Source organism: Acinonyx jubatus, chromosome E1 (genome assembly GCF_027475565.1).
Source record: "Acinonyx jubatus isolate Ajub_Pintada_27869175 chromosome E1, VMU_Ajub_asm_v1.0, whole genome shotgun sequence".
In the NCBI taxonomy this organism is placed as follows: domain Eukaryota; kingdom Metazoa; phylum Chordata; class Mammalia; order Carnivora; family Felidae; genus Acinonyx; species Acinonyx jubatus.
In genome coordinates, this window is record NC_069397.1 from 17719918 (window position 1) to 17733436 (window position 13519).

At 55.9% G+C, this 13519-nt stretch overlaps 2 protein-coding genes across 8 annotated transcripts in view; one reads left to right on the plus strand and one right to left on the minus strand.

Moving 5' to 3' along the window:
* Positions 1-322: 322 nt before the first annotated feature.
* On the plus strand, positions 323-6201 carry UNC119 (unc-119 lipid binding chaperone). The gene is made up of 5 exons (XM_027034503.2): positions 323-629; positions 4156-4269; positions 4733-4835; positions 5024-5196; positions 5487-6201. Exons 1-5 carry the CDS (start codon positions 404-406, stop codon positions 5597-5599), a joined length of 729 nt encoding a protein of 242 aa, XP_026890304.1. The 5' UTR covers positions 323-403; the 3' UTR covers positions 5600-6201.
* A 4730-nt stretch (positions 6202-10931) lies between these two features.
* The window catches only part of FOXN1 (forkhead box N1), a 28128-nt gene continuing 25540 nt past the window's right edge, over positions 10932-13519 (minus strand). For all 7 annotated transcript variants that reach the window (XM_027034500.2, XM_027034499.2, XM_027034497.2 and 4 more), the window contains exon 9: positions 10932-12506. In XM_027034500.2, coding sequence (XP_026890301.1) covers positions 12187-12506 — 320 coding nt within the window. In that variant the 3' untranslated portion in view covers positions 10932-12186. The remainder of the gene's footprint in view (positions 12507-13519) is intronic.

Consider the following 13519-nt stretch of genomic DNA (forward strand, 5'->3'; position numbering starts at 1 on the left):
AGACCAGAAGAGGAGGCCATCTGGGGGAAGAGCATCCCAGGCAAAGACCCTGAGTCAGAACTTTCTCGAGGGTCAGACGCACGAGCCCAAAGCCTGGAGCGCCCCGAGTAAGGAGGAGAGGTAGTCGACGTAGGCGACCCTTTAAAGTACCTATCCAAAAAACTGAATGGAGCCAAAGCCGAAGGCGAGGCCCCACCCAGCCCCGCGGGAGTAGACCCAGGTTGGTGCGCCGGCCAGCCTTACGGCAGGGGTGGGCGGGGCGAACGTCTGGCCCACCCCCGGGGGCGGGGCGGTACCTGGGCCCCCCGGCCGGGGGCGGGGCTGCGGACGCTCCCCCTTCTCTCGGCTCTAGCCGGCGCAGGCAGCCGCCGCGGCAGCAGGCAAGCGGCGGCCCTGCGAGGCCATGAAGGTGAAGAAGGGCGGCGGCGGGGCTGGGACGGGGGCGGAGTCCGCTCCAGGGGCCTCGGGCCAGAGCGTGGAGCCCAAGCCCGAGCCGCAGCTGCAGGCGGAATCCGAGTCCGGGTCCGAGTCGGAGCCGGAGGCTGGCCCGGGGCCCAGGCCGGGGCCGCTGCAGAGGAAGCAGCCGATCGGGCCGGAGGACGTGCTGGGGCTGCAGCGGATCACGGGCGGTGAGCACCGGCGAGGCAGCGCCACCCGCGGTGGGAGGGCAGGAGGGAGAGAGCACGGGAGGGGGGCCTCGCGGTGTGCCGAGCCCGGGCCCCCGCCCCCTTTCCCGCCCTCCCCCTACCTCCCCTCCCCCACCCGGGTCCCCCTCGTCTGAGTCCCCTACCCTTCTGCCTCTGAGCCTGAGATCTCCATGTCCCCTCTTCCCTTGATCTCCTTGTGCCCGCCTCTTCTCCCTTTAGACATTTATTTTCACCCTATTCCTTCCTTTCTGAGGAGGCCGTCCCCCTTTCCAAGGTGGAGGTGGGGCAGCAGCTGCAACTGTGACCCCTTCCCCGTGGAGTCTTCAGAGCCCTTTGAGGCTGTTGGTTTTTTTTTTTTTTTTTTTGCAATAATGAAGATGGGTGCTGAGTGTAGTCTTCTGTCCTCAGTCCCCACCCTGGAGGCTAGGTGGAGGCTGAGCTACAGCTTCGGTGACATTAAGACCCTCGGGTCTCCCTGATCGGTAATGCTCTCACCCTGGATCCCCCAGGAAGTCTGGGGCCATCCTCCAACCCCAGGAAAGGACCTGGGCAGGAAGCTTCAGTGGGTTGGCTCTGGTCCCTCTCAAGGGAATGAGTTAAAACCGCCCTTAGCCTGTCTTCTTTCCGGAGGCCTGGTCTCCGCTGTGGTTGAATTTCTGAGCTGGACTGCCTGGGTTGAAGCCCCAACTGTGCCAGGTAGTTGACTGTGTGACCTTGGGCAAGTAATTTCATCTCTCTGAGCATGTTCATCTATAAAATGGGGACAATGGCACCTACTTTATAGGGCTGTTGTGGAAATTAATTTTCTGATTTTGTATAGTGCCTGGCATGCTGTGCATGCTCTAGTATAATAGGGCTCTTTTATCCACAGTACTGAGGGCCCCACAAGACTGCCCCTGGCTGCTGCCTAGAGGCAGACAACTGGGCATTCAGGGCAGGGGAGGAGGTTACCATAGGCAGGGAACAACGGCTAGGAAGCCTCATGGCAGGGGCGGTGGCTGAACCTCAAAGAACAGATGGCATTTGGAGAGAGAGTGGCCCTCTACCCTAGCTTCATTTATCAGTAATCCTGCCCCAGCTCCCTCTGTGAGAGCAACTCTTGGGACCTCTCTCTGGTAGTGGGGGGCAGGTGCTGGAGTGGACCTGAGCCCTGCAGTTGCAGGAGCAGCAGAGCCCAAGGCTGCCAGACAGAGCCGGGGAGGGGACCATAATGGCAGGTCTAGGCCTGTGCATCTGGGTCCCTGGGGGACCAGCTTCTCTCTCCTCTCTGAGCCAGGCAACAACCATTCTTGGCTGGGCCCCCAGAGTGCTGAGCTGCCTTGCCCAAGCAGACACTAGTAGAGGGAGGGAGCCTGGACCAATCTGATGTTACTGCCAGTTGAGCTGTAACTGGCAACAGCAGGTTTAGAATTTAGGGTAGCTCTGGGACAGAACTTCCTTATGGGATGTTTGGAGGTCAGGTTGACCTGTCTGGGTCCTAGGTAACTTTAAAGGTTGTTTTGCAACTGTGGGGGCTTCCAGCCCGTGTACCACAATGTGTTTCCTATTTTGGACGAAGTTCATAGCCCTTAGAAATGGGGCAGCTGTGGGGGATGGGTAGGGGAAAGGGCTTCATGGGAACCCTTTTCTCTATAGAAGGTGAGAACAGGGTTCCAGGGATCTCCACCCTTTTGACCCTAATCACACAGGTCTGAGGGTTGCTCCTCCTGGATTACCAGCCCTGAATCCAGCTTAGGAAGCTATTTGTGGCAGAGGGAAAGGGGGCAGTTGTGTTCTGAGCCCTCAGCCACTCTGCCCCTTTATCTGGCCTTACCCTGGGTCCCAGGCCTCATCCTTCCCTTGGCAGAAGGGAGGGAGTAGGTGCAGTGTTTTGAGCCATGGGCATTCCATTTCTGTCATGTCCTCTAAGGGCAAAAGGGCTAATGATTCAAGGTGCAGTAGAAGAGACTGAGGGCAGACTGCAAGAACTTATTCCCACGTGAGAGAGAGGAGAGGCTCCGAAAGCAAGAGAATGTGGAGGAGAAGGAAGGGTTTTCCAGGGAGCTGGAGTTGGGCCACTAGGATCCTGCTCCCAGTTCTGCCACCTCTTCTTGTCCCTGCACCTTCTTTCCACATCTTGGGATTGGTGCTTACTTTCTGTGAAAATAAAGTGTGTATGGGGTGAGGTGGGTGTTGCCCACCTACATTCCTTCTCCTCTCTCCACACCCTGGACTGTGGTGGACAGGCCAGGGATCAGGCCCCTCCCCAAGCCCTGTGTAGCCCCTGCTGGACCCCAAGGTGCCAGGAGGCTCCTGGGAGGGCTTCCTGGAGGGGGCTGCCCCAGGATTGGGGAAGAGAGAATGACTTTACATTCACTTCCTCTTCCTGCCCCAGAGGAATTGGAGGTGGCCCAGGGGCTTGGAGGGTGATTTCCGGGCCTCTCTGGGGAGGATGTGATGCTGGGCAGGCTGACAGACCAGACCCACCACTGCTCCTTTCTATTTGCTGCCAGGGCCTCCCTGAGCACTTGCTGCTGCAAGAGAAGTGAGGGTAGGATCAGGCGCTGATATTCCTAAACTTCCTCTGGCAGGACTCACCACTCTTCCTGGTTCCTCTTTTGGGCCCGAGGACTCCCTTTACCCCCATGCACACCCCCAAATGCACCTGCCACACCCTCTTCCTGGCTTTGCTTGTACTCTTCACGATGGGGGTGGCTCAGAGCCAAGGCCGGGTAGATGACCTTTGAGGGGGTTCCCTCTCTTTGCTAAGACTTCCTCCCATTTGGAGATCAACAGGGGTTGGGGGCAAAGGTGGCCCCCTTCCCCCAATATTATAGGCTCTGGGCTTGAGTCAGCAGAGCTTTGACTAAGCTGCTTAAGGGAGCTGGGCTGATATAAGCCGCTTATGGGGAGAGGAGGGGGCTGGGAGGTGAGGAGGAGCAGGGAAGGGGTTGTCTGCCTGTCCTAGTATGACCCAGGTCAGGAAAGTCCTTGCCTAATGCACTTAGATGTAGTTCGAGAGGCAGTTATGTGGTGGAGGTTGGGGGGGGGGGGGGTGGTCCTTCAGAGTAGCACTATGTATCTCCTGAGGCAAAACTGTGTCACCCCCTTTAGAATGAGGTTCTCAAAGGCAGGGCTGTACCTTTCCTTCCGTGCTGGGGACTGCTTATTAGATTGGAGACCCATCTGGCTCAAAGTCACTGAGTTAGCCCTGGCAGAGCAGAGGCTGGAATAAAGCCCCTCAACTCCAGGATGGGAGGGACTGTGGGGGGAGGTGACCTTGTCTTCCACTCACCTTCACCCTGCTCCTCCCTGAGCTCAGAGGCTACTAGGATGGCGCTGTTTGTCTCCCATTAGATCCCAGAGACAGAGCTATCTATCCCCCACACTCTGGGTGTGCCCCCAGGGCAGGGACTCAATTCTCTCTTTCCAGAAGGCAGTGAACTAGTCTGGGGTCTCACAAAGGCTGAGCTGGTAGCGGGGGCTTCTGGACGGGTCCCTCTTTTGCTTAGCTGCCTGTCTCCCCTAGACTACCTATGCTCCCCCGAGGAGAATATCTACAAGATCGACTTCATCAGGTTCAAGATTCGAGACATGGACTCAGGCACTGTCCTCTTTGAAATCAAGAAGCCCCCAGCTTCAGGTGAGTAGGCTAGGTAGGACATAGACGGAGGGAGGAGGTGGGCAAGGGCTGTGAAGTGGGCTACCCAGGGATTCCTCAGGCCGCAGAATAGAGCTGGGGCTGGTCCTCTGCTTTTCTTTCCGGTTTTGGGGCTGGACATCTTGGGAGGATAGTACGGCCCCTTCAGTCCCTGCCAGCCTGCCCTCTGCAGGCCTTCCTGGGAACTGCAGTCCCAGAGGCCCCAGGCCTCTGTCTCCCGTGGCCCTGGGAAACCTCAGTTGAAACCGGTGACCTGATTGCTGAACTAGAAACCATCCCCCCTCCCTGTGGAATCATTTGGCCAAAGGCCTGCACCCTAAATGTGCATCAGACTCTCCTGGGGAATTTTTAAGAGTTCAGGCAGATGTGGGCCCTGGGGTGGAACCCTGGGTGGGCGTGGGCCCCAGCCTGAAGCCCACTGAGCCCCAGTCGGGGTACATTGCAGAGCGGTTGCCCATCAACCGGCGAGATCTGGACCCCAATGCTGGACGCTTTGTCCGCTACCAGTTCACACCTGCCTTCCTCCGCCTGAGGCAGGTGGGAGCCACGTAAGTCACTGGACGGCGCCGTTGGGGGGGCACTTGGAGGGGTGGGCAAAGGCTGGGGGTAAGGGTGAGGGTGGGAATGAGCCCTTCCTGAGTTCTTACTGAGCCGCTCTTTTGGGGGTGGTGTCTGTCTTGAGCCTTGCTAGCTGACTTCAAAGCCAAACTCAGACCCGCCCCCTCCGATCTCTCAGGGTGGAGTTCACAGTGGGAGATAAGCCTGTCAACAACTTCCGCATGATTGAGAGGCACTACTTTCGCAACCAGCTCCTCAAAAGTTTTGACTTCCACTTTGGCTTCTGCATCCCCAGCAGCAAGAACACCTGCGAACACATCTACGACTTCCCCCCTCTCTCTGAGGAGCTGAGTGAGTGGGCAGGGCTTTGTGGACTGAGTAGGGGCGGTGGGAGGGGCTAGAGAAACCAAAGTGGGGGGAGCGGTGGGTCCGACCCCCTTTCTCCTACCCTGGGTCACCTGTGTTTTGGCCACCATTCCCATGCCACCTGTGGGGAAACCGAGGCTCAAATGGGCTGGGGGGACTCTTTGCGGTGGTTCTGAGGTTGTTCAGCTTGTCCCCATCCCACAGTCCTGGAGCCCCTGCAGTGTCCTGGCTCAGGCTTCTGACCTTTGCCCTATCTGGCTGGGCCTCTCTTACAGTCAACGAGATGATCCGTCACCCATACGAAACACAGTCTGACAGCTTCTACTTCGTGGATGATCGGCTGGTGATGCACAACAAAGCAGACTATTCCTACAGTGGAACGCCCTGACCCCCACAACAGCCCCATACCCCGGGAGGGTCCTGGACCCTCAACTGTGACCTCCCCAACACTCACCTGTCGACCCGAGGCTTCTGCCTGAGGAGTATTTCAAGAGCCCTGGACCCTGAGTCAGCAATGGGAGGGAGGGTACTTGATGGCCCCAGTCCAGATCTCTGAAGCCCATGAGGCCTGGCGCATGGGGTGGGGTGGTAGGAGGGCTGTCCGCCTCCATGTCCAGGAAGGCCTCCTGTGAGAAGAGTAGCCAGGACTTCTGGACAGCCTCGCTGGGCCTCTTGGGCCCAAGTTTAAGAATAGTGTTCCCCTATCCAGGCTTTGACCAGGTCAGGGCAGAGACCTATTCCCTGTCCCCTGCCCACCTACAGGCCATTTAGAATTGTAAATTCACAGATTAACATCTGTCGTGGGTCGGGGAGGGTGTCTGGCTGCCAAGCTTCCCAAGGGAGTCCAGGCCCTGGCCCTAGCCCCAACCTTTACCATCAGGGGCTGAGCCACCGCCTGAGGGGTGGGAGGGACGGCCCCCCAGATTGCAGCCTGTGGTAGGGACTGGACCAACTGTATATAGTTTTCAATAAACTCTCTCCTTTTCTGTTCTTTGGCTGTGGGCCAGCGTGTGGGGGTGTGGGTGTGGTGGGGGTGGAACATTAATGTGACTCTCAATTCCTCCTGTCCCCTAGTCCTCTATGCCCTGACATCACAGCATCTAGAGTCAGCATTTACCACATGTTACAGCTGGAAAAGGTTTTTCCTTTGACAAAGATGGAGACCCAGGCCCTGAGAGGGGAAAGCTTTGGCTCAAAGTCTTAGACCACTCTGACAAAACGGGGGCTGGGACAAAAGCCCTCGACTCTAAGGTGGACGGAAGGTGTGGGGGAGGTGGTCTTGTTCTCCACCCCTTCTTCCCTCACCCAGAGCCCACTGGGACTACTAGTTCGTGTTTGTAGCCCTCATCAGAGATTCAAGGTGGACACAGGTTGGGCTAAGGTTTGGAGCCATCTCCTTGGCCTCAGCTGCCTTGGGGAGCCCCTGGCCTGGCCGCCCTACGTATAACATTGCCTCTGGCCCCCAGCACTACCCAGACCCAGAAGAGCTCTTAATTCCCTTAGTAGAGGAAACTGGGGAACTGAGATAGGTGGAGAGCTCACACCCTACTCTTCCCACCCACTAATTTAGATATGCCTGGTGACAGCCCTCTCTGGGCTGAGGCTTTAACCCTAACCCACTAAGAAGTCTAGAAGTGCTGGAATTCGACTGGTGGAGCCCTTGCTGGGACTGGGTCCTGGGCTGAATTCTGGGAATTCTATTTTTTTTTTTTTTTAAGTTTATTTATTTACTTAGCACGCTGGGGAGAGGGAGAGAGAGTCCCAAGCAGGCTCCACACTGTCAGCACAGAGCCGGCTGTGGGGCTCGAACTCATGAACCATGAGATCATGACCTGAGCCGAAATCTAGAGTTGGGCACTTAACTAACTGAGCCACCCGGGTGCCCCGAACTCTGGGAATTCTAAAATGAGTGAGACCTGGAACAAATACTTGTTTGCAGGAGTAAGATGGACCGGGCATACAGGGGAGCAAGAGTGGTCCTGCTTGGAGAGATCTCAGGAGGACACTTGGAGGAGGCAGCATTGCAGCAGGTGCTTGAATGGCTCAGCATGACTGGCCAGAAGAGGTGGGGTAAGCATTTGTGCATAGGAAGCAGCACAAAGCAAATGTTTGGAGGCAAGATTTATCCAGGGCATTTGGGAAGGTGGGTATTTATGATGTGGAAGGAAGACACAGGTGCCTTGTAGTAAAGGTGGTGAGGCTTCTCCTGAGGGAGGGGGAAGGATTAATTGGGAATGACCTGTTCAGATGATCTCCGGAAGGCTGGATCTGAAGGAGTGAGACTAACAGCCAACACATAGTGGGTGCCAGACCTCTGGCTGGGCACTTTATATGTGCTGGAATGTTCACAGTCATTTGTGAGGAAGGCACTGTTATTATGCCCACTTTACAGAAAATGCAGGCCTAGAGGGGGTAACATGCCCTGCCAATGTTGCATAGCTATTAAGTGGTGGCATCAGGAGTCCAACCTAACCCCGGCAGTCTGGCTCTGGGGTCCCTGGATGACCATGCTACGGGCAGGGGCCGCCGAGGAGGGTGTTGCAGTCATTTGACTGACCGCTGAAGGGACCCTGAATTAGATCAATATCCACAGAGATGGAGAGAGATAGGTGAAGTTGAGATTTTTAAGAGGGAATCTTTCTGGGGCTGGTGGCTGATGAGGTGGTTGGAGATAGGGAGGAGTCGAGGCTGAAGCCCTGGTCCACAGCCTGAATGTTGGGGTGGGAAGGGGTGCTGTCACTGGGCTTGGGAACCCAAGTTGGATCAGGGTGGGAGCTAGGGGGAGGTGATGAGTTCAGGTTGAGATCTGCTGTGGTGTGGGACAGCTTTCTTGAAGGAGGCGACTGGGAGGACAGAAAATTCAGGCACTGAGACCAGGAGGTGAATGCAGGCTGGAGATGGTGATCCTTGGAGGTCATTGGCCACAAGACAATTGCAGAGGCTGCAATGGTGGCTGAGCTATGGGGCGCCCAACTGGCACCACTGGTGTTTAGTGAGCAGGAGGCAGGAACGCTAAATGCCCTCCAATCAATGGAGTGCTCCATGCCAATAGTCCACACCTCCCAACTAAGGGTCACTGAATGGGAGTGTGTAACCCTAGGCAAGGCCATTGAGTGTTTGAGAACAGGGCAAAGGGAGAGGAATCCATGATGGAGAAAGGAAGAGCAGCCAGACAGGGAGGAAGAGAAGCCTCTTGTGTAGTAGGATATGTTAGAAGCTAAGGGAAGAAAGACTTTTACCAAGAAGTGAGTGGTCAGGAATTGTCAGTTGTCCCAAAAGTGAGGAAGGGGCCTGGGGTGGGGTGGGGGGTGGTTTGCAGATGAAGCTGTATAAGTATACAAAGTATTTGGAGTTGGAGGTGCTGTTGATGGGGTTAAAAAGCTACAGAGAAGCTGTAGCAAGCAAGAGGGACTTTCAGACCTACAGCTGTTAGAAAGAGGACTCTCCACCACTACCCTGGTAACAGTCTTCACTGTGCCTGCTAAGTCGATCTGGGTTGAGGTTCTGGATTGGGCTGCGGTCCTCATCCCTGACACGGGTAGCAGTTTAGCACTTACCCTGAGAGGGCCTGGAGGAGCTCAGATGAGAGAAGTCTTGGCCCCCTGCCTCCTTTTAAGCCTTCTTGTCTCTGGCACTGGTCCTGCTGCTAATGGTTCCTGGCATTTGGTTCTGCACTCGGTTCCTGGCACTTTCCCGAGGAACCTAGAGGATCCCCAGGAAGAAGAAGGAGGGAGAAGATAGGGTGGGGGTGGGTCTAGTCCTGGCTCTGATGTTGATGAGCTGTTGACCCTGCCAGGGCTGGGCCTCAGATTCCATTTCTCTGAAGTGGGCCAGAATTCTTTGTTTTGACTCTTCAGGAATGTCATGGGAACCCCATTACTGGCTTGAGCAAGAAAGCCCAAGAGACCCACCATTCATGCCGACCCAGGCTGGTCTGGGTGAAGCACGTTGGGGCTGCCAAACCCACCGCAAGGTATTAAGATGCTTCCCTTCCAGTTGGTGAAGAGTTGCTATCTCAAGTCCCTAGTGCCTTCCCTCTCCTGGCCCCTCCCCTTAAGAGCCACCCTCCATCCCTCGTCACCCTGCAACTAAAGCAAGGGTGCTTTACCTTTCTGTGTGTCACAGACCCCTTTGTTATCGTCTGCTGAAGCCTACAGACAATAAGGATTGTTTTTTGTTTTTTTTTTTATGAGTACAAAATATATGGCAATCCTAAACACAACACACTATATAATAGAAATCTATATATCTATTCTGCAATACCTGTAATATAACATGAAAACACCTGTGATTTCTAATCTGTGATTTCTCTACCTTATATGACAAAGTCACAGATTCCACTAAAGCTATTGTGGTTTGTTGTGGACATTTGTAATTGAGGGAAATACTACATTTGAGGTAGAGATGAATGAAAATGAAGGTATAATTTTTTCATCCAATTTGATAAACCCATGAATTCTAACCAGTTTTAGAACCTGTATGTTTAGCAACCCCCCTCCCCCCCGCCCCTGGGCAAAAAAAAAAAAAAAAAAAAGTTAACTCCCGGCAAACGGGGCGCTTCCAGACCCTACATCCACTCAGCTCAAATGAGTGAACGGTTCGTGTGAGGTGACCAGCAGGGGGCAGCATATGAATGGGAGTGTGCTGCTCAGCTCAGAGTAGCTACAGCCCAGGTTTAAAAGAAGGGCCAGTCTGGTTCCAAACAAAAACAAACACAAGACCCCAGATCCTGTTTGCCACCTGCCTTACTCGGGTGGTTCCCAGCTCACTAGTAGGTGTGCTAAAGGGGCCCATGGGACAAAGGTCTGAGTACCTCTGGAGATGTCCTCTGCTTACCACCTAGGATGGAAGTGTAGAGTAGGGGGATTCACCCCTTTCCTTCACAGCCAGGGCTGGGCTGGGGCAGGTGCACCGGCTGGCCATGCCTCCCCGCACTCGGCACCCTATCCTTGCCGTCCTGGACACAGGCTTAGAGCCTCTTAGGGAGGGTGCCGCTGTGGGATGGGGCTCTATTATGGTATCTCTACAGAGCTGTCCTCTGGGGCAAGCAAGTGGTGCTGCCTGGCTCCTGGAAGAAGTTTCCAAGCCTTGAGGTTCATGTATGTGCTTTTGTCTCCCACACCTATCCTGTCCCTGTTCAGTCAGAGCGTGGGGCTTCCTCTTAGGCTGTCCTTTGGTGACAGCAGCCCACCAAGGTGGCACCTGGGAGGTGAGTCTGAAGTGTGACTGAGGGGGCCCCTTACCCTCCAGAGATCACCGTCCAGGGCCAGCAGTGTGAACAGAACCAGACTGTGCTCCATTCATGTCACCTGTGGAACCCAGAGCTCCAGCCAGGGAAAGATGGTGGCAAGAAGGCACAGGCTGGATGGGGAAGTGACCCCTTCTTGTGTGAGGAGATGGGAGCGTTCGAGGAGGGAAGCGATCGCAGTAGGACGGGGTGTAGGGGGAGGGAATCCTCTTCCTCCTTGTGGGCAGGTCAGCTGCTTCCTTGCATCCTTTTGGCGGTTCTTCTGGGAAGAGGCCCCACTGTCCTGCCCTCTCATCCTCCCCAGGCTGATCAGGAAGTCCTCCTAAATGTCTCACTGTTTAGATTTGGGAACTTGACAGCAAAGAACGAGAGTCAGGGTGACAACACAAACCCAGGGCATCGACAATTAGTGAGGCCTGGCCTTTCTGTCCAGGGAGGGGAAATCCAGAAATGAAGCCTCGGGAGCCAAGACTACAAGGCATTTGCTTTATTGTTCCAGGTCAGGGGATAATGGCAGGCCATCCAGGATCTGCTTGTGCCTAACTGAGCCCAGGAAAACCTCTGGGGGTTCTTGTCACCCCCAGGCCTCCAGGGTAGGCAGAAGCTCCCACTTGGTGTGGGTTGGGCTCTCCGGTAGGGCATGGCGGGCAGCCTGGACACACCCCCTAGCTCCAGGGACATCCTGGGTCTGCCAAGCAGTCAGAGAGAGGGGAGCGTGGGTGCTCACCCCCCACCCTGCCAGCCTGCATCAGGCTTCCCTTCCCTGAAAGGAAGAGACTGCCCGGGACGGTTGGAAGTAATTAGTAAGTTGGGACCTAAACTACATGAATTTCTTACAGAAGGGGTGAGATTGTAGTGATCTGGAGGGGCCCTTCCTGCACCCAGGGCTGGGAAGAGAGGACACTTTTAAGTTTCCAAGGGCAAGGACTTTTCCAAACACTTTGTGTCAGAATTGGGCTCAGTTTGGTCCTGGGGTGGACGCTGCCCCTCCTGTGTGTCCTTCTGGGGGAGGTCGGACAGAGTGTTTACTGAGGATGGGCAGAGCCTGGCAGAGTGGGGGCTGCTACTCAGCCAGTGGGGGACCCACAGACAACTTGGGGAGAGGCCCCATCCCTACTCCTCCTTGACAGGCTGCTGGGATGAAGTTGGGAGAATAAATACAGGGGGCTTCTGGGAGAGAACATGCTAGGAGGGGCCAAGCCTGCAGAAAATGTGGACATCAGAATAGGGCTTCAGGGTGGTCTTGGGCCTGGCATGAGGACCCTGAGCCCTCAGCTCTCAGCTGCCCCAGGAATGGAGCAGCCAGGCTCTCAGTGGTGTAATTCTGATTCCTCTGGGTAGAAGGTATGTGGGTGGGTGTATGTCTGAAAGACTGTGTGTGTGTGTGTGTGTGTGTGTGTGTGTGGTGCATATGCATGTACACATTAACGCAGAAGCGCTTAAGTGGGGATGAGTGTGAGCTAAGGAGAGTGTTTTTGGTTTTTTTTTTTCCCAGACACTGGGTCTTCAGGGACCCTGAGTGAGGAGCTGGCTCGCTCAGCTGGCGGAAATGTGTGAGGGGCAGCATCGTGGGTGGTGTCTTCTTCATCCCCCGGCTGCCAGCTAACAAACAGTTGGCTTAGTGGCACAGGGGGCAGGGATGGTTTTCCTTCCTTGACCTTTAAGGTGAGCCCGACGTGGGCGGCCAGCTGGGACTTCCAGGCCACATAAAGGCTTCTGGGTGTGGCTCACGCGAGGGCCATGGGCTTGGAGCTGGGGCTGAGGTACACAGAGGGGCCAGCGGGGGCCGTGGGGGGTGTGGGCTCCAGCTCCATGAAGGCCGAGTAGAGGGTGGTGAGGTGCAGGTCACCCAAAGCCCCGGAGCCTCCACTGCCTGATGGTGCCACGTCGCCACTCCCACTGCCTGTCTCTGCCAGACAGGGCCCAGGTGGGAAGCAATGGGGTGGTGGCGGAGGTGGTGGCATTGAAGATGATGTCGGGGACGAGGTCACCAGTACCAAGGGATCAAGGGCCAAGCTGTCATCCTTCAGCTGTTCCCACAGGTTTCCTAGGTGGTGGAGAGAACAGGTGTCACTGGGAGGTGCAAAGGAGCGAGCCCTGTCTGTTCCCTTGACCCCATGGCTCTCACATGCTAAAGAGAACAGGATTGGGGTAACCTTGGCTGGGGAGCAGCCCCTTGGCACTTGCTGTGTGACCCCAGGCAGTTGCCGGAACTCTCAGATTCCTCTGCTGTAGCCTAAATGATCTCTGGGGCTCTGTTTTTTGGAGGTCAGGGGAGGGAGAGTGGAGGAGTCAAGGACTTGAGAGTTGCCTATTGGAAGGGCTGATACCTAACGCTGCGCACTCTGGAGCGAGCCTGCAGAGGGAGCCCCTGGAACTCTTCCCCCTGGCTCCTGCCCAGGCTCCCGAGGAAGGTGGTTACACAGCCAAGGCTAAGGATCTAACAACAATGCACTGCAGGACCTGATGAGGTGGCTGGGCTCGGCTCTCTGGGCCTCCTCCACTGCGGGCCCAAGGGAGAGGAGCGGAGCCGGGAACACTGACTCTGGGGAGGAGACAATGCTGCCCCCCACCTCCTCTTGGTGTTGTGTGTCCTGCGTGCGTCACCGTCACGGCAGGCCAGGGCCTGGCCTGGGTATCGGGGCTGCGGGGATGGAGGAAGGCGGCCGGACTAAACCCTGGACTGAACTTGGCTGCTTGGGTTCCAATCCTAACTCTCCTTCTTTCTAGCTAAGTGACCTTCAGTAAGTTACGTAACCTCAGCGTGCTTTTGTGAAATGGGTTTAACGGTCGCTCCTTCTTTAAAGGCCCAAATGACAGAGCACAGGTAAAGCAACTCACACGATGCCTGATTGTTACTAGGGGCTCAGATGGGTGTCTATGGGAGCCCACATGTCTACGGCTTCCTCTGAGACTCCCACTTCTGGACAGGGCTGAGGATCTAGCTGTATGTTTCTAATGAGCTTCCCAAGACCTGGGCTGTCTCCCCACAGGACTGGGAGCTCTGTGAGGGCCAGCTGTCTCCACCTGCTTGTGGATGCCCCCAACCCGGTGCGCCCA

What these genes read in the sequence shown, in the direction of transcription:
- UNC119 (XM_027034503.2), top strand. Translation starts at nt 404, where the DNA reads ATGAAGGTGAAGAAGGGCGGCGGCGGGGCTGGGACGGGGGCGGAGTCC. An exon ending in CAAGAAGCCCCCAGCTTCAG is followed by an intron (nt 4,270 to 4,732) that starts GTGAGTAGGCTA and finishes GGTACATTGCAG; the next exon opens with AGCGGTTGCCCATCAACCGG. An exon ending in CCCTCTCTCTGAGGAGCTGA is followed by an intron (nt 5,197 to 5,486) that starts GTGAGTGGGCAG and finishes CCTCTCTTACAG; the next exon opens with TCAACGAGATGATCCGTCAC.